We start from the raw sequence: 19649 nt of genomic DNA on the forward strand, positions 1-19649 counted from the left end.
CCATCGTTTTCTGTAACCATCAAGCGCATTGTGTCATCGTTTTCTGTAACCATCAAGCGCATTGTTTCATCGTTTTCTGTAACCATCAAGCGCATTGTTTCATCGTTTTCTGTAACCATCAAGCGTGCATTGTGCCATTGTTTTCTGTAACCATCAAGCGTGCATTGTGCCATTGTTTTCTGTAACCATCAAGCGTGCATTGTGCCATTGTTTTCTGTAACCTTCAAGCACATTTTGCCATTGTTTTCTGTAACCATCAAGCGCATTGTGCCATCTTTTTCTGCAACCATCAAGCGCATTGTGCCATCATTTTCTGTAACCATCAAGTGCATTGTGCCATCGGTTTCTGTAACCATCAAGCGTGCATTGTGCCATCGTTTTCTGTAACCATTAAGCACATTGTGCCATTGTTTTCTTTAACCATCAAACACATTGTGCCATCGTTTTCTGTAACCATCAAGAGCATTGTGTCGTCATTTTCTGTAACCATCAAGCGTATTTTGCCATCGTTTTCTGTAACCATCAAGCGCATTGTTTCATCGTTTTCTGTAACCATCAAGCGCATTGTGCCATCGTTTTCTGTAACCATCAAGTGCATTGTGCCATCGTTTTCTGTTACCATCAAGTGCATTTTGCCATTGTTTTCTGTAACCATCAAGCGCATTGTGCCATCATTTTCTGTAACCATCAAGCGCATTGTGCCATCATTTTCTGTAACCATCAAGTGCTTTTTGCCATCGTTTTCTGTAACAATCAAGCGCATTGTTTCATCGTTTTCTGTAACCATTAAGCACATTTTGCCATCGTTTTCTGTAACCATCAAGCGCATTGTGTCATCGTTTTCTGTAACCATCAAGCGCATTGTTTCATCGTTTTCTGTAACCATCAATCACATTGTGCCATCGGTTTCTGTAACCATCAAGTGCATTGTGCCATCGTTTTCTGTAACCATCAAGCGCATTGTGCCATTGTTTTCTGTAACCATCAAGCGCATTGTGCCATCGTTTTCTGTAACCATCAAGCGCATTGTGCCATTGTTTTCTGTAACCATCAAGCGCATTGTGCCATCGTTTTCTGTAACCATCAAGCGCATTGTGCCATCGTTTTCTGTAACCATCAAGCGCATTGTGCCATCGTTTTCTGTTACCATCAAGCGCATTGTGCCATCGTTTTCTGTAACCATCAAGCGCATTGTGCCTTCGGTTTCTGTTACCATCAAGCGCATTTTGCCATTGTTTTCTGTAACCATCAAGCGCATTGTGCCATCGTTTTCTGTAACCATCAAGCGCATTGTGCCATCGTTTTCTGTAACCATCAAGCGCATTGTGCCATCGTTTTCTGTAACCATCAAGCGCATTGTGCCATCGTTTTCTGTTACCATCAAGCGCATTGTGCCATCGTTTTCTGTAACCATCAAGCGCATTGTGCCTTCGTTTTCTGTTACCATCAAGCGCATTTTGCCATTGTTTTCTGTAACCATCAAGCGCATTTTGCCATTGTTTTCTGTAACCATCAAGCGCATTGTGCCATCGTTTTCTGTAACCATCAAGCGCATTGTGCCATCGTTTTCTGTAACCATCAAGCGCATTGTGCCATCGTTTTCTGTAACCATCAAGCGCATTGTGCCATCGTTTTCTGTAACCATCAAGCGCATTGTGCCATCGTTTTCTGTTACCATCAAGCGCATTGTGCCATCGTTTTCTGTTACCATCAAGCGCATTGTGCCATCGTTTTCTGTAACCATCAAGTGCATTGTTTCATCGTTTTCTGTAACCATCAAGCGCATTGTTTCATCGTTTTCTGTAACCATCAAGGGCATTGGGCCATCGTTTTCTGTAACCATCAAGCGCATTGTGCCATCGTTTTCTGTAACCATCAAGCGCATTGTGCCATCGTTTTCTGTAACCATCAAGCGCATTGTGCCATTGTTTTTTGTAACCATCAAGCGCATTGTGCCATCTTTTTCTGCAACCATCAAGCGCATTGTGCCATCTTTTTCTGCAACCATCAAGCGCATTGTGCCATGGAGTCAGATCGGTAACCATCAAGCCTAATGAAACAAATCACTTCAATTACAAAAGTTATGTATCTTCCTAAAACAGAAGCCCCCTTTATAACCCATGAACCCCCTTATATAATGAAATAACTCAACATTTCATTTTCTAGCCAAAATTGAGCTTGTACGATTTACATTCACAATTGTTATTTCTTGAATGAATTCACCGCCGTCTTGTCTGCGTTATTCACGGTGTAGACTTTGATGTCTCACTCTACATAACATAGACTCTATTATTATCTTAAGACATTTTGAACATTCTGTTTTGATATTTTATTGAAAAAAAAAAGAAAAGAGATGAAGGAAAATGATATTTAAGATAAAGCTCAGCTGGAAGAATGAGCGATTCATTGTCACTTCTCGGCTGTCTCCCGCTGAGCGCTGAAATAAGATGAATATTGATGATAGAGCTTATTTTGGAAGGTCCCCGGTGAATTTAGTATATAGAGAACTTGTGTATATTTTGGTTCCTGGAACATATTGTATCTATAACAATCTTAGATGTTATCAGATACATAAAAGCCTAAAAGTGAATCCTTAAAGAAGTGTGCGCGGCTCCCGAATATACATCATGGTCTTATCAGCTCACAGGAGTTGTCACCCAGCTTTTTTGGACTCTTGTGGCAAATATTTGACACATCCCTTACTCTCAACACACACTTAGGCTACGAAATCTACCGTTCAGGAGTTTTTAGAAGCTGAAAAGGCTAAAAAACCCAGATTTTATTTTTATTAGGTTTTCTGAATTCATTGAATAAAGCCGATGAATTGAGTAATGTAACCTATACAATTCGTCATGATATCGAATCTGTAAGAATTTTGCACAATTTTCATGATCTCTACTTGTCGTCCATCAATAAGAAGTTTCATTGTTATTTTCCTATTGTTATAAAGCTGTCTTCTGATAATCACACAGGCGCATGGATCAGTACAAGATACAGCTCTTATAACTATACTGTAAAGGCCCCATTTAGACGAGTCAATAATTGTGAATGAGCATTCGTTAGCGCGCTCGTTGGCCAATTATGGGATTGAGTGAACCTGCAGGCGATCATGTGACGAACAAACAAAATGCTAAGTTGATGTCTGATTCGATCGTTCAAGCCAGAATTAAAATCATTGTTTTTGGTAGTACATTGTGTTCATCTATTAAGGGCACAGGAGTCATTTTGTGATGAGTGTGTCTCAGCCTGATGCGATCTTGGGGGATCTAGGATCAGAAGGTCTCAGCTTATTGTTGATCGCAGATCCGCTTTAGTGCCCTGCTCATCATTTACCCTGAGCTGGAGCTTATTTAATTCCATCCGGTATTAAAGGGGTTAAGGTCCATTTCTATCCTGCAGTGATCTAACAGGTAGTTGTAACCTCAGCTGCAGTCACTTCCATCTGCTATAAATATCTACTCCTCACCCCTCCCTATGCCGGCTATAGCTCATACCTATGCTGTCCATGTTGAAGGATTTTGTCTCTGCATAGCTGTGGTGTATGTTTTGTTGCAGCTGCAAAGTTTCCTGCTGAACAAAGCAAGGAGTGCTTTTGTTATGTTTTCCCTACCCATTCGTCTTACCTTCCTCGTTTTGTCTTATTGTAGTGATGAGACCAACATCTTGCTGGCCTTCACTAGTCAGGGTGTGTTCAGGGCTAGCAAGGACCTCGGCACGTGATGACGCACGGGGGAAGAACTCTTCTAGGGACATTAGGGAGTGCAGGGATCAGCCTCAGTTGAGCGTTAGGAAGTGACCCCGCTCCTCTTTCCCTAGCGCCAGGGCCTTCCCATTGTATTGCTACCCTGGTGTTCACCCTGTGTTTCGCAGCTCGCTAGGAGTCCTCTCGTACCTGATGTGACACCTGCAGACACATAGTGACACTTTTAACTTAATCATCTAACTATGGCTCTATATCTATAGGAGAAAGAAGGCATCCAGTGGGAGCCAAAGGAGGAAGAGGAGGAGGAAGAAGATGTTGGAGAGGAAGATGATGAAGAAGACGACCATATGGAATTTTGCCGTGTCTGTAAAGATGGAGGGGAGCTCTTGTGTTGTGACACTTGCCCTTCCTCCTACCATTTGCACTGTCTTAACCCACCTTTGCCTGAAATACCAAATGGGGAATGGTTATGCCCGCGCTGCACTGTAAGTGGATTATGCCGTCTTCACAACCCACACATTCACCCTCAGTAGATGGAAATCATTACACTTTGAGATGAGCATTGATCAGCCCCATTCACCATTCGCTGATTTTCCATCTTTATCCGATGCTATCTCTATTTTATGTTCTCAGCTTCTGTTTTCCATCATATTCCAGAGTCTCCTCAAAGAGTTACAGTCCTGTTTGTAGAAATGGATCAATATCTGTCTTATAGCTCATTGCTCCTGCATTGAATTATTCATCAAGGCATTTTCATGATTCAATTCCAACTCTGTATATTGCACACAAGCTACAAACAACATGAATCTATATTTTATTGTTTTATCATGTCATTTTCAGTTCTAAATCACTTAATGAATGATTTCCTTAAATATTTGAGTTTTTGGTTTTCTGTTCCAGAACTCAGCATTTGCTGCACAGTAGTAAATAATGAAAATTCTGGCTGCCTTTTTCTACCACTAGGGGGAGCTTACTACATACTTGTGTGTTACTGAGTTCTGTAGTGTTCTTGAGCTCCCCCTAGTGGTGGCTAAGGAGTATGGTGAAGGTATAGTAACAATCCTCTTTTTTTATGGTTTAGATGGGGTAGGACATGAAGCAAACAATTAGTATCAGTAGGGGTAGGGCCTGTCTGGTTATTTGGTTATACCTATATATATATATATATATATATAATCTATAAATCCTTTTCAGTGTCCGCCTTTAAAAGGCAAAGTTCAAAGAATTCTTCATTGGGTATGGAGAGAACCCCCTGCACATGTATCAGGACCTCTTGGTGAGATTGATCCCCTCATGCCGCCTCCGAAGCCCGTGGAAGGCATTCCGGAACGTGAATTTTTTGTCAAGTGGGCAGGACTCTCCTATTGGCACTGCTCATGGGTGAAAGAGTTACAGGTGAGACAATAATTGTAAAATAAAACAAAAAAAAATATAAATACAATACATTTACCTCCCTTTAATCATTCAGTAATATAGAAAGTGATAATCCAATAGTGTGCTTCGTTTTATTTTGCTACGATCGTGCGCAGTGCACCTCTCTGAAGCCGGGAAGCGTGGCTTCTGACGTGCACTGACACTGCTGAAATAAGCCGTGCGCTTGCGCAAGATCTCTAGGAGCTGTGGTGACATTGAATCATGGAAATCATGTTATCGCACCCACAGGGGCGTGATAACATGGAAAGAGGGCCAACTAGTTGTCACACTTGCTGGGTATGACAAGCGTGGCACGTGCGTTCAGATCTACGGGAAGACCTGACTCATAACAAAAATACAACAAGTAAGGCGATATAATAACAATGGGGAGCCCTAGCATTAGTGAGAGGGGTATATCGGACACCTCCTGCACTCATCTGCAGCTGTCCCTACTCTCCTAGCCAGGCCTATACAGTGTCGGCAACTGGAACCTGAGAACCTAAGAAAACCTGTAGATGCCCTGGCTAGTGCACTGGCAGGTGAGGGACACTAGCTCCACCGCTGCACTAAACTGACACAAGGAAAGGTAAGACAGACAGGGGAAAACAGCCACAAAAAAGGATAAAGTCAATCATTCAATTATTGAATGCTCTCAGTGACAGAAACAAAATTATTAAATTATAATCTTGTAGTTCTGATACCTTTTAATGGCTAACTAAAATAAAATGATGTTACAGATAGGACGGATCATGATGCAGAGATTTAGAACCCTCAAAAAGACAATCCCTGCGTTATGTTCTACCTTCTTCCACCAAATGGTCAGTTCTCTTCGGGGAAATGGGATGTTTACTGCTTGTCTGAGGTTCATATGGGGGAAGTGTGAGGACTAAAACCAATTAGTGACCACTCATTAGCCACAGTGCTCATGTGACATAACATTGTCACGCACGTGTTCGGAGACCCAGTGGCACCATCCCTGGAAAGGAGCCAGGGCTAGGGGTGTGCATCGGATATTTTTTGTCTTACACTGGCAAATATGGTATTTTAGAAAGGGCTGTCCGATTAGTGGACAACCCCTTTATATTTAAGTAGTGTATTCCCACCTCGTATATTTATTGCATATCCACAGGATATGGAATACTCGTCTGATTGGTATAGGTTGTACTTCCGAAACTCTAACACATCCGCTCTTCTTGCTGTCAACTTCTGAAGAAGGAAACTGTTTTAAATTTTGTAATAACTTTGGAGATTAAATAACTTCATCCATTTATCAGCTCGAGCTTTACCACACGGTAATGTTCCGGAATTACCAAAGAAAGAACGACATGGATGACCCGCCAGCATTTGATTATGGATCAGGGGATGAGGACAGCAAGAGTGAGAAACGGAAAACCAAGGACCCTCATTATGCAATAATGGAGGAAAAGTATTATCGTTACGGCATAAAGCCGGAGTGGATGATGATACACCGGATAATGAACCACAGGTAGGAGACTTTTCTGTGCACCTTCTGATCTACTGTAGAAACTATTGTCACTCATAAATAATGGGATGACAGTTGTCAGAATGAATGATTCTGTGTCCACCCATATCCTGTCCACCGCCATTAACTTGAGAACGGCGGCAGCTATAGGCATAGAAGTGGTGTCCTATGTATAGTAAAGTAGCCATGCGCTACACAATGAAAACACCTATAGCGCCACCTGGTGGATAACAACGGAGTTAGCATTTTTATCTCGAAAACGGAATGAGATAGAGAAAAAAAGTGAAATACAGAGTTGTACGGCATCATCAATTCAATACGAATCGACACCTTGCATACAGAAATGCTATGATATGAAACCCATGACCCCCCCAAAACATTGAATGCTGGTCACGCATATGGCACTCATTTAACTTTGATGCTCAAAGTGGCCCCCGCGTCAGCTGCAATGCACATCTGGACTCTGGACAGCATACTGTATCTTGCTGCACGCTGTGCAATATGGTAGGTGACACGTTTGCACAAGCATCTGTGATATGTCGTCGTAGGTCCTGCAATGTTGGTGGAGGGGTCGCATACACCTGCTGTTTGATGTGACCTCACAGAAAGAAGTCCAATGGGGTCAGGTCAGGTGAGCGTGGAGGCCACTCCACACAGCCACCATTCCCAATGACTTGTAGGAAGGTCTCCATGAGGTATCGCTCAACGTCCGCAGCCTTGTGAGTTTTACACATTCTAATCATAGCATTTCTGTATGCAAGGTGTCGATTCGTATTGAATTGATGATGCCCTACAACTTTGTAATTCACTTTTTTCTCTATCTCGTTCCGTTTTCGAGATAAAAATGCTAACTCCGTTGTTGTCCACCAGGTGGCGCTTTATGTGGTTTCATTGCATAGCGCATGGCTACTTTACTATACCTAGACACCACTTCTATGCCTATAGCTGCCGCCGTTCTCAAGTTAATGGTGGTGGACAGGATATGGGTGGACACAGATATAGTCTGTATAAAATGTTACATTAGTATAACTTATCTTGTACTGATCGAGAGTTACAACTTGCATTATACTCCAGAGCTGCATTCATAATTCTGATGATTTTCAATGGAAACAGTCAATAGATGTGCTTCTTTCAGGTTAGCTGAGCTCCTATAAGGTTAGCTTTTCCTACATCATGTTACAGATGCAAATGCTGAGCCTACAGAGACAAGAAATACAGATAGTAAATATCTGTAGACTGTAAAAGCCGCCGCAAGTTATAGAAAATTTGACATACTGGATAGATGTCACGTGAACACAATAAGTAGTCACCTAGCAGTTCCAAAATGGATACCACAAACAACAAGCTACTCCTTTCTTTGTCGCTCCATTGGGAGACCCAGACAATTGGGGTGTATAGCTTCTGCCTCCGGAGGCCACACAAAGTATTACACTTTAAAAAGTGTAACCCCTCCCCTCTGCCTATACACCCTCCCGTGCATCACGGGCCCATCAGTTTTATGCTTTGTGTTGAAGGAGGGTTACGCAAGATCAGGTCCGACTGCCGCCGCGCCATCCTCGTCGCTCCAGACTGGCCGAGGAGGTCGTGGTACCCGGATCTGTGGCACCTCACGGTGGGTCAACCGTGGGCACTCCCAGACCGACCAGACTTGCTGTCTCAAGGGCCATTTTTTCCATCTGAATTCTGCGGCCCTCAACCTGACTGTGTGGCCATTGAGTCCTGGCTCCTAGCGTCCTCAGGGTTATCTCAAGATGTCATTGCCACTATGAGACAGGCCAGGAAACCAACGTCCGCCAAGATCTGTCACAGGGCTTGGAGGATCTTCTTAGCCTGGTGCTCTGATAAGGGGTTTACCCCCTGGCCGTTTGCCTTACCCACTTTTCTTTCTTTCCTTCAATCCGGAATGGACAAGGGTTTGTCTCTCGGCTCTCTCAAGGGACAAGTATCGGCGCTTTCCGTGTTTTTTCAAAAGAGTCTAGCCAGGCTTCCGCAGGTCCGCACGTTCCTGCAGGGAGTTTGCCACATAGCCCCACCTTACAAGCGTCCGCTGGAACCCTGGGATCTTAACAGGGTGCTAACGGCTCTTCAGAAACCACCTTTCGAGCCGCTGCGGGATGTCTCTCTATCACGTCTTTCGCAGAAGGTGGCCTTCCTAGTGGCAGTCACATCACTTCGGAGAGTGTCTGAGCTAGCAGCGCTGTCATGCAAAGCCCCCTTCCTGGTGTTTCACCAGGATAAGGTGGTTCTGCGTCCGGTCCCGGAATTTCTCCCTAAGGTGGTATCCCCTTTTCATCTCAATCAGGATATCTCCTTACCTTCTTTTTGCCCTCATCCAGTTCACCAATGTGAAAAGGATTTGCACTTGTTAGATCTCGTGAGAGCACTCCGGCTCTACGTGTCTCGCACGGCGCCCCTGCGCTGTTCTGATGCGCTCTTTGTCCTTGTCGCTGGCCAGCGTAAAGGGTCGCAGGCTTCCAAGTCAACCTTGGCTCGGTGGATCAAGGAACCGATTCTTGAAGCCTACCGTTCTTCTGGGCTTCCGATTCCTTCAGGGCTGAAAGCCCATTCTACCAGAGCCGTGGGTGCATCCTGGGCATTGCGGCACCGGGCTACGGCTCAGCAGGTGTGTCAGGCGGCTACCTGGTCTAGTCTGCACACTTTCACGAAACACTATCAGGTGCATGCCTATGCTTCGGCAGATGCCAGCCTAGGTAGGCGAGTCCTTCAGGCGGCGGTTGCCCACCTGTAAGAGGGGGCCGTTTTTCGGCTCTTTTTATCGAGGTATTCTTTTACCCACCCAGGGACTGCTTTTGGACGTCCCAATTGTCTGGGTCTCCCAATGGAGCGACAAAGAAGAAGGGAATTTTGTTTACTTACCGTAAATTCCTTTTCTTCTAGCTCCTATTGGGAGACCCAGCACCCGCCCCTGTTCCCTTCGGGCTGTTGTTCTTTTGTGTACACATGTTGTTCATGTTGAATTGTTCTTTTGGTTCATGGTTGCAGTTCTCCGAACATCCTTCGGATTGAATTTACCTTAGACCAATTTATAAGTTTCCTCCTTCCTGCTTTTGCACCAAAACTGATGGGCCCGTGATGCACGGGAGGGTGTATAGGCAGAGGGGAGGGGTTACACTTTTTAAAGTGTAATACTTTGTGTGGCCTCCGGAGGCAGAAGCTATACACCCCAATTGTCTGGGTCTCCCAATAGGAGCTAGAAGAAAAGGAATTTACGGTAAGTAAACAAAATTCCCTTCTTTCCCAGTACCCAGGGTTAGCCCTGGCCTTTATCCTTTAACCCCTGAACCCCTAGGGATCTGAACTTAAACAGAGGTCCCTGAGTAAGGACCACAGAGTCAACTGTTCTTTGGTGGCAAAAGTGGGCAATGCTAGTCAGGAAGCTGGGTCAGATCCAGGAGGTCACGTCAGGATCACAATTAACAACAAGTGATTAGTCAAATGTAAAGCCGAGGTCAATGAACAGGAAAATCGGAGGAAAAAAACAGGAACTCAGGACAGAGGCACAAACCAGTGTAGAATCGCTATTGACTAGCAGTGGGAGATGGCTCTCCGGGGTTTATATTGAACAGCCCCACCCAGTGCTGACAGCAGAAAGAAATCAAGACAAGATTTTCCCAGTAGCTTCCAGACTGGACAAAACCACAAGTCCCATGAATAAAATGTTTTATCAAGCATCACCCACAACAATAGTGTGGCGCCGCCTAGTGCCTGAAGCAGAAACTGGCGCAAATGTTACAATACTATTTCAGAATTTAGTTTGTTTGATCTTTTTTAATTTTTGTATGAGGCATTCTAGATTGCTTGAAGTGCACATACGGAGTTATTCTGGTATCTTAAAATGAAACTGGCGTTTCAACACACTTTAGATGGATCAATAGTACAAATGAAGATGAGAAACTTTGTAATGTGTCTTACCAGGTAATTTCTCTTCCTTCACCAATTACCAGACACTGCTTCCTCTCCCCCTGCCACCTGAATATGTCACCCACTCTAAATTCCAAAATAGACACTCACCCTGATGTCATGTTACACATCTCATTATACTCTATAGAGAGGGAAGTGGGAGGGGGAGTGAGGAGCAGAATGAGGAAACAGGCAGAGGAAGACACAGAAAGATCATGATGAGATTTCTAACAAGTCTTTTTCCTCATCCCAGTGCTAAATTCACATTCAGACAACTCAGTATTGCTTGTATATTATCCCCCGTGCCTCTGCTGTTTCTGTCTGTGTGCTAAATGAAGAAAGGAAGCGCAGAAATCCAATGTACTGTTCTAAGCATGTGAGACATCATAGCAGCTAGTGTCTTCCCACCAACTCAGAATGGATTGAAAACTGTCATGCTAGGTATGGGGGAGTATCACGCATATGGTGACCTGGGAAGGGAAACCCTGCATCAAGGGAAAGGGTAGATGGTGAGCCTGACCAAACCTTCCGCTGACCCCTGGCTCTCCTGATCATTCTAGATAGGTTCCACATCTATGTGCTGAGCAGGATACCTGGCCCTGGCTGACCCTAAACTGGGCTTTAGGTGAGGAACGGATGGGATGAGCGCTTAGTCAACCCCACTAAGCTCTAAAAGAAGACATGAGGAGCACAAACTGGGGGAAGTGAATGAATAACTTATCTCCAAGAAGACTCAGGGAGAGGAACAGCAACAAAGAGTTATATTCCTTACAGGCCTTTGATGCAAGAAGTTGGCATGTATTCATATGATGACATATTGTTATATTTCATCAACTTAATACATGCCAGCTTCTTGCATCAAAGGCCTGTAGTGAATATAACTCTATTGGTATTAAAGGACACAAGAGGAAGTGATGATGATTAACAGCTGAAAGGTGAGGATATCCGCAGGGTCATAAAAGGAAAGGGATAAATCCCCAGCAGAGAAGATACATAAGGGTACTTTACACACTGCGATATCGTTACTGATATCGCTAGCGTTCGTACCCACCTCCGTCGGTTGTGCGACACGGGCAAATTGCTGCCCGTGGTGCACAAAATCACTTACACCCGTCACACAGACTTACCTTCCCTGCGACGTCCCTCTGGCCGGTGAACCGCCTCCTTTCTAAGGGGGCGATTCATGCGGCATCACAGCGACGTCACACGGCAGCCGTCCAATAGAAGCGAAGGGGCGGAGATGAGCGCCCGGAACATCCCGCCCACCTCCTTCCTTCCGCATTGCCGGTGGACGCAGGTAAGGAGATGTTCATCGTTCCTGCGGTGTCACACATAGCGATGTGTGATGCCGCAGGAACGACGAACAACATCGTACATGCAGCAGCAACGATATTAAGGAAAGGAGTGATGTGACAACGATCATCGTTTTTGAAAGATTTTGCGATCGTTGATCGTTGCTCCTTGGTGTCACACGCTGCGATGTCGCTAACGGCGCCGGATGTGCGTCACTAACGACGTGACCCAGACGATATATCGTTAGCGATGTTGCAGCGTGTTTAGCACCCTATAGGGAATACCACTTACACAACAGCAGGAAGAATAGAATGTCAGGGAGCAGATTGTGTAGCCAAACGCTGCGACCTTCTACAGCCGGACACCACAGGACTGTCTATCAACTGTGACACACACTAAGAGACAGAGTCTGCAAAGGGAAATAAATGGTAAAAATGCAGGTTACAAGTCATATAATGGCCAGAAATAGTACTCCTAATATACACACAAAGAGCAGCTTATTCTGAAAACTTACTTGAAAGTACAGCTCTCGGGTAAGGAATGAAAATTATGTCTCTTATACATTATTAATGGCCACAGAGCTGAATTTGACCTTGACAGCAAAATGATGCACATAAAAGATCTTTATGGTGGGTAGATTTACAGATGGGGGAGATTCAATAAAGACATCACTTATAAATGTGACAGCAGAAAACACCGTCAGTTACTTGGTGTTCTATGAGGAACTATGTGGTCTGAATATTAAAGCTGAACATGTTTATCCTTAAAAGTTAATTTCCTTGTCCTCTCTGCATCGTGAGCGCAGTAAGTGTCGCTTGTCCTCAGTCGTCTTGAGGGTGCAAGGAGAATGGTAATTGTGTAGCTATGTGTAAGACATGAAGTTGCTCTATGCTGTCGTCTATCACTGTGCATGAGTTGAGGTCTGTGGCGCACAGGTTCAGATAACTAATGATATTAATCAGATTGTTGCCCGTTTACAATCACCCATGAGGTAGATTTACATTTTCACACATTTTTTTTAAAGGTCCAATTAAAAACATGTTTGAATTTATAATCCGAAATGCTTTCTCAGCTTCTGAGCCATAGAACGACAGGAGGAGGTTGTCTACAAGCATCTGATACAGCTGAAAATTTGGGATGAGATCATGCTGTGACTTTCACCTGAGAGAGGATGAAAGAGCTGCCTTATTCTGAATCTTAACACAGAACTGTTTACATGAGGTTGATAATAGTGGGGATGGGCTGACTAAAATAACTTACAGTAAGGGCATAAAAATAAATCATAGGAGCCTAAGGGCACAAGGCTTCATTGGTCGACCCTTGCAAAACCTAAACATCAGCGCATTACAGCACATACGCACAGTCACAAAAGGGAATACATTCCATCTTTTATAAACAAGGAGAGGGACATATATTGCTTCACATACACAGTAATTGTGCCCCTATTGAAGTCTCCAATAATGCTCTTACAACCCCAAATCCCCTCTATACAGTATGATTACCCTCACAGATCCCCTATACTCAGTATGATATCACCTATACACTGTATGATTGCCTAGCAACTCCTCTATATACAGTATGTCAGCCGCCAATACACAGTATGATTACCCTTGCAACCCCCTATACACCGTATGATGCCTCCTATACACAGTATGCTTGCCTAGTAGCTCTGCTATACACAGCCCCACTATACACGGTACGATTACCCTCGCAACCCCCCTATACACAGTATGATGACTACTATATGGAGCACCCCACGGGGTCTGGGGAATACTCGTCCCGGGCCGGTGATGGTCAGGGAGGTCTTGGGGGATGTCACAAGTGGCTTGGCCCGCCTTCGTGGCCCCGAGGTGTCCACGAAAAGGGGGATGAAGTGGAGGACACAGTGATTGCGGTTCCAGGTCTTTTACTCACAATCCAGTTGTCACCCTTGGAGTGCTGGTCTCTGCTGTGATGGGCCCCAGCCGATCCCAGATAATTCGGAGGCCACCACCGGTGTTGTGGAGTGTGAGACCTTCCTTCTTTGTGCTTTGTAGTATAGATCCCCGTGGCGTGAAGCTACTTGGGGACCTCTGCCTTTAATGGTTAAGTTCCTGTCATGTTCGCAGGCAGCGTGAATCAAACATTGGCCCGACCTTGGTCCTGACTCCTTACTCTATGTGCTGCTGTGCCCCAGGATCTTTTGTGGCCAGAGAGACATGAAATCCCCCTGTCCTGCAGAATCTGGTGGTGCAACATGGAGTGTACGCCACCCTAGGGCTCGGCACTCTGACTACGCTGGTGCTGGGGGAACTATTGAGCTCTACCTCCAGCTACCCTGTTGCTTCTGTGTCTCACCAACTCCACCGGTCGTCCCCTGTTTCTTCCAGTCAGGCCGGTCCTAACTGAGGAACCTCTAAAGCACTCTCCTCAGCGACCGTGTTCTTCTGTGTCCCAGACTATTCTGAGGTAAAAGTCTATGTGTTCTCTAACTTGCTTCATGCTGCCCCCACCTTCCTTGCTTTGGTGACCACCTCTAACCCAGTTCCAGTGGCTGGCTACTAAGCTGTGTGTTGTGTAAGTGTTGAACACCAGTGGTTAACCTCTTCCTTACCCGGGATGAGTACTGCACCTTAAGTGAGATGCAATACCCTGTAGCAACTGAAGCCTCAGAGGCGCTACATATACACAGTATGCTTGCCTAGCAGTTCTGCTATACACAGCCCCCCTATACACAGTATGATTACTCTCGCAACCCTCCTATACATAGTATGATGCATTTACACAGTATGCTTGGCTAGCAACTCCACTATACATGGTATGACAGCTCCCTATATACAATATGATGGCCCCACAGTTCCCTATATATTGTATGATGACACCACAGCTGCCCTATACATTGTATAATATCATTTTAACCCCCAACTCCCCTATAGAAAATCTGATAATCCCCACAGCTCCCCTCTGAACAGTATGACACTCCCCTATACACAGTATAATGGTTACACGGCTAACCAATACACAATATGATGAGCCCTATAGATAGTATGATACTCCCTTATATACAGAATGATGTCCTCCCCTATACTGAATAACCTTCTTAAAGCTTATCGTTTACACAGGACAGTACAGATCATCTTGCGTTTCACCAACCCGCGGTCATTTAAGTGCCTGGATGGATGTCTAAATGCTCTATTAGTCAGAAAAATGCTAGTTTTAGCCATTATCCAGAATGGACCTTATTTAGGGACACAGAGAAGAAAGCAACTGAGTTGCTTTGGTTCTGGTTCTTTCCCCTAAAGACTCCAGCCTACCTTTCTAGGAAAGGATAGTCTTGCTGTAGCAGGCAGTTTCCATGGGAGTACCCTTATTTTTATGACATTTTTTGTGCCTGTGGAGAGGCGGATTCAGATACTTGCAATGGTCACCCATGAGGATAAAGTTAGCCTGTGCTGTCTCTTCTTCCTGGTGGGCCTACCTCTAAATAGTACCCATTTCTTTGCCCGAAAGAGCCAAGTTTGGTGCTCACAGTCCCATAGGAAATTAATGGAGTGGAGGTCGAGCATGTGCACTGTCCTCCATTCTAACAGTGCCGTGTCCTCCTAATCTGTGCAGGTCTCAGAAGTCAGATCCCACCGATCCGTAAATTATCATCTGGGTAGGTTATAGCTTATTTTCACCGGACAACCGCTTTAAGCTCCTGAGAATGACATCACCATCTGGTGACATCAATACAAGGAGCCTGCCTTCTACTTTTATTGTTTGGTCTACTGGTGCACTTACTGTAATTAGTTTTCCTATTTCCATACGTTATTCATATTACACTATATCCGAGTTCCCGTCGCACATTTATGTCTTCCATGAAATACATCCTATTGACTTTTCCTGCCTCTGCAGTGATTATCTCACCCACTGATTACCAGCCAAATAATTATATAATTTGCAACTGAGAACATTGGAGAATGGAAAAGTTAAAAATAAGAAAAAAACCCCATACTAATAATCCCCATGCTGGATTATTTTTGTTGTGTACGCACCTCGGGATTTTACTTTTGAGATCGTTGTCATGGCAACACACATTTCCAGCAAATTGATGTTGTGACTACTCGGAGTTGGAGTGACAGGAGAGATATGTGTTATTTTTTTCTTTACTTTTAAGCGCTGTAATTGTAATGATATTAAACATGTGATTAAAATGCAAGAAGTGAGACTACAATTAAGAGCGCATGATACATCAATTCAGTCCGCATGAGCCGCTCCGGCATCTCATCATTAAATATAGTATCACAGCCGACTTCAATCCTAACGTTATTATTAGTCGTTTTTAAAGTGTAGGCGACAAACTTGAACCTCAGCTGGATTAAGGAAAACTCCGTCCCCGCCTCCTGCGGCTTAATTCCGCCTTTTCTGTTACTTGCTGGAAAGCCACTCTTCTTGCTTAAAGGGAACCTGTCACCAGGTTTATCCCTTATAAGCTGCGGCCACCACCAGTGAGCTCCTATATACAGCATTCCAGACTGCTGTATATAAGAGCCCAAGCCACTCTGTATAACATAAAAAAAAAACGCTTTCGGTTTGGCATCTCCTCTCTTCCTTCCATCACCGTCCTCCTTCCCAGCTCCGTATGGATGACGCAACCTACGTCATCCACAGAGAGGCTGCCTTTGTGCTCCTGCGCATGCGCACTTTGATCTGCCCTGCTGAGGGCAGAGCAAAGCATTGTAGTGCGCATGGGCTGGTTTTCCTTGCGCCTACGCATTACAGTACTTTGCTCTGCCCTCATCAGGGCAGATCAAAGTGTGCATGCGCAGGAGTGCCATGGCGGAGTCTGTGTGGATGATGTAGGACAAATTATCCACACGGGACTGGGAAGGAGGAGGGCAACTGTACAGGATAGAGGAGGCGCCAGACTCTAGACCAGGGATGCTGATTGGACCCGACTGCCCCCTACGTGAGTATAATAAAGGTATTTTTACATTCTACAGTTCGGCCTGGGCTCTTATATACAGTATTGTAGAACGCTGTATATAAGAGCTCACTGGTGATGGCCACAGCTCATAAGGAAAAAGCCTGGTGACAGGTTCCCTTTAAACCAAATTCACCTTCCAATTTCTCAGCCCATCAGCCATGTTTTTTATTCACCCTGGATCCCCATGAGAAGTTTCCCGCTCTCGTTGCCTAGTTTTATGTGACTAAATGTCCTAAGAGACTGGGATACAGAACTATCTGTGTCTAGATAGTTTACAGGCAGGCAAGATTGTCTTAACCTACATTATTGAAGAAAAGAAAGAGTAACAGTAGTATCAGTGCTTATATCATCAAAAGGTAAATACAAGGACACAGTACTATCTGTGCTTACATCATTTATAGGAAGACACATGGAGGGTGTACTATCTGAACATACATAGTTTACAGGGAGATACAGAGAAGCAGTAATATCTGCAGCAACATAATTTACAGAAGGGTTTATATGTTATTACATAAGTTTCATGGAGCAGAATTAACTGTGCCAACATTATTTTTCGGGAGACATGGTATTTTTTGTACCTATGTTATTTACCGGAAAAGACAGGCAGGCAGTACTATCTGAACCTAAAACTTTTGTAGGAAAAAAACAGTTAAGCTGCACTGACTGTGTTTACATCATTTACAAAGAAAGATGCAAGAAGTATGGTCTGTGTCTGTATCATTTACAGAGTAAAGCAGGGAAGCAGTACCTTGTGTGTTATGTCCATTTGAGGAGTTTTTGATTCCAGTTTCTTGCTTAGATGTTTCTATATGTGACTTGAAAGCTCAAGGTCCATAATTTATTTCTATTATTTCTATTATACTGACATCTGACATTTAGAGGGAGACAGTTGTAATTTTTTATATATTATTTGACAAGAAAAACGACAGCAGTACTATCTGAGAAGTACAGAAAAATAAATAGGTTGCAGAGAAAAATAAACTTGCAAAAAAAAATGTATTTCTTAACTTGCAGAGAAAAATAAATAGGTAGTAATATCTATTTCTACATCGTTTACACAGAGAAACATGAAGGTAGTACTATTTGTGTCTACATCATTTAGCGTAAGAGACAAGGCTGATGGCACTGTCTGTGCCTGCAAAATTTAGATTGAGAGACAAGGAAGTAATACTGTCTGTGCCTTAGATCAGTTAGAGTGGAAGACAAGGTTGATGGTAGTTTCTGTACCTACAGCATGTAACTCCTAGAAAAAAGGTTTACTTTACTGTCTGTGCCTACATCATTTACTCATTTACAGTTAAAGACAAGGTGGTACTGTCTCTGCCAATGTAATTTACAGTGAGAGACAAGGTTGATAGTACTATTATTTGTACTTTCTTACATAATTTATAGTGAGAGTCTGTATGTACATTGACAGTGAGAGACAAGGTTAATGTAATTGTTTTTGCTTATAACATTTACAATAATAGACAGGGAGGTGATACTGTCTGTGCCTATTCCATTTACAATGAGAGACAGGAAGGTGATACAATCTGTGCCTATAACATTAACAATAAGAGACGGGGAGGTGATACTATCTGTGCCTATAATTACAATGAGAGACAGGTAGGTGATACTATCTGTTCCTATAACATTTATAATGAGAGACAGACAGTGAGGAGATAATATCTGTGCCTATACCATTTACAATGAGAGACAAGGAAGTGATACTATCTGTGCCTATAATATTTACAATGAAAGGAAGGGAGGTGATACTATTTGTGCCTATAACATTTACAATGAGCGACAAGATTGATGTTACTGTTTTTGCAAAAAACAATTACAAATAGAGGTTGGGGAGCAGTACCTTCTGGGCCTACATCCTTTAGAGTGAGACAGGGAGACAGTACTCTCTGTGTCTACATCACTTTAAAGACAAAACAATGTACTGAGGGCGACAGCCATATCACACTGACACATACAGTGGTCACTTTGCTTTCTCATGGGCTTTGCATCTAATTCTAGAGGTACATGGTCAGTGAGTGGAGCATGGAACAGGGACTAATCAGTTGCACTAATGTGCAGGTTTATTTAAAGGAACCAATTACATTGTACATGCAGTCTGTTCAGGGGATAGCGCGCTATAGAGAAGTAGATTCTGAGCAGAATGATATATAACATTGTTAGAAAAGATTCAGTATAACTTGTTTTATTCATTGAAATCCCTGTGTTTGTATGTATGAGTCCAGTGGGCGGTCCGATTAGTGAATGACCGTTATCTTTGCAGGCTCAGTAATACAGGGAAGACTGTCAATCATTAGTAGGACCGCCCACTGGACTCATAAGTACCAGGGATTTCAATGAATATAATTGATACTTTTTCCAACAAAACTGTATATTGTTCTGATCAGCTTCTCCCGCTCTATATCTTCCTGCCTGCAGATCAGGTACCATTTTCAACATGACAGGTTCCCTTTAAAAGTAACAACTTACTGCCCCTGTACCTGGCAGCTATTGTCAATAGAGACATAATATTTCCCAGATTAGTCTTATATATTGCTCCCATAAGTCTGAAATGTAAAGGCCAGTAACACAATGTGACCTCACATTTCCTCACACCATAAAATCCAACTTATATTTTTTCCCTAGGCCCAGATAAGGTGACATTTTATGGGGAGCTGCTTACACTGATTCTGCTAAACACAGAGTGAAGGCGGCACTGGACATGAAATAGTGTATTTTACAAAAAAACGTGTTCCCCTTGCTATAGATGATATGTTGCTGTGTGCGTATATGGATATATATATATATATATATCAATATTCTGCTGTCAGCTGCAAATCATCGTCACACTAGCTACACCTGGCTATGGCTCTATGATTTTATATGGCAGAATGGTGAATTACTGG

At 43.6% G+C, this 19649-nt stretch overlaps 1 protein-coding gene across 5 annotated transcripts in view; it reads left to right on the plus strand.

Moving 5' to 3' along the window:
• CHD5 (chromodomain helicase DNA binding protein 5) overlaps positions 1–19649 on the plus strand; it is a 256909-nt gene that overhangs the window by 105466 nt on the left and 131794 nt on the right. For all 5 annotated transcript variants that reach the window (XM_075327784.1, XM_075327788.1, XM_075327789.1 and 2 more), the window contains exons 9-11: positions 3964–4188; positions 4898–5098; positions 6391–6602. In XM_075327784.1, the coding sequence (XP_075183899.1) occupies positions 3964–4188; positions 4898–5098; positions 6391–6602 (638 nt within the window). The remainder of the gene's footprint in view (positions 1–3963; positions 4189–4897; positions 5099–6390; positions 6603–19649) is intronic.

Source organism: Anomaloglossus baeobatrachus, chromosome 11 (genome assembly GCF_048569485.1).
Source record: "Anomaloglossus baeobatrachus isolate aAnoBae1 chromosome 11, aAnoBae1.hap1, whole genome shotgun sequence".
In the NCBI taxonomy this organism is placed as follows: Eukaryota; Metazoa; Chordata; class Amphibia; order Anura; family Aromobatidae; genus Anomaloglossus; species Anomaloglossus baeobatrachus.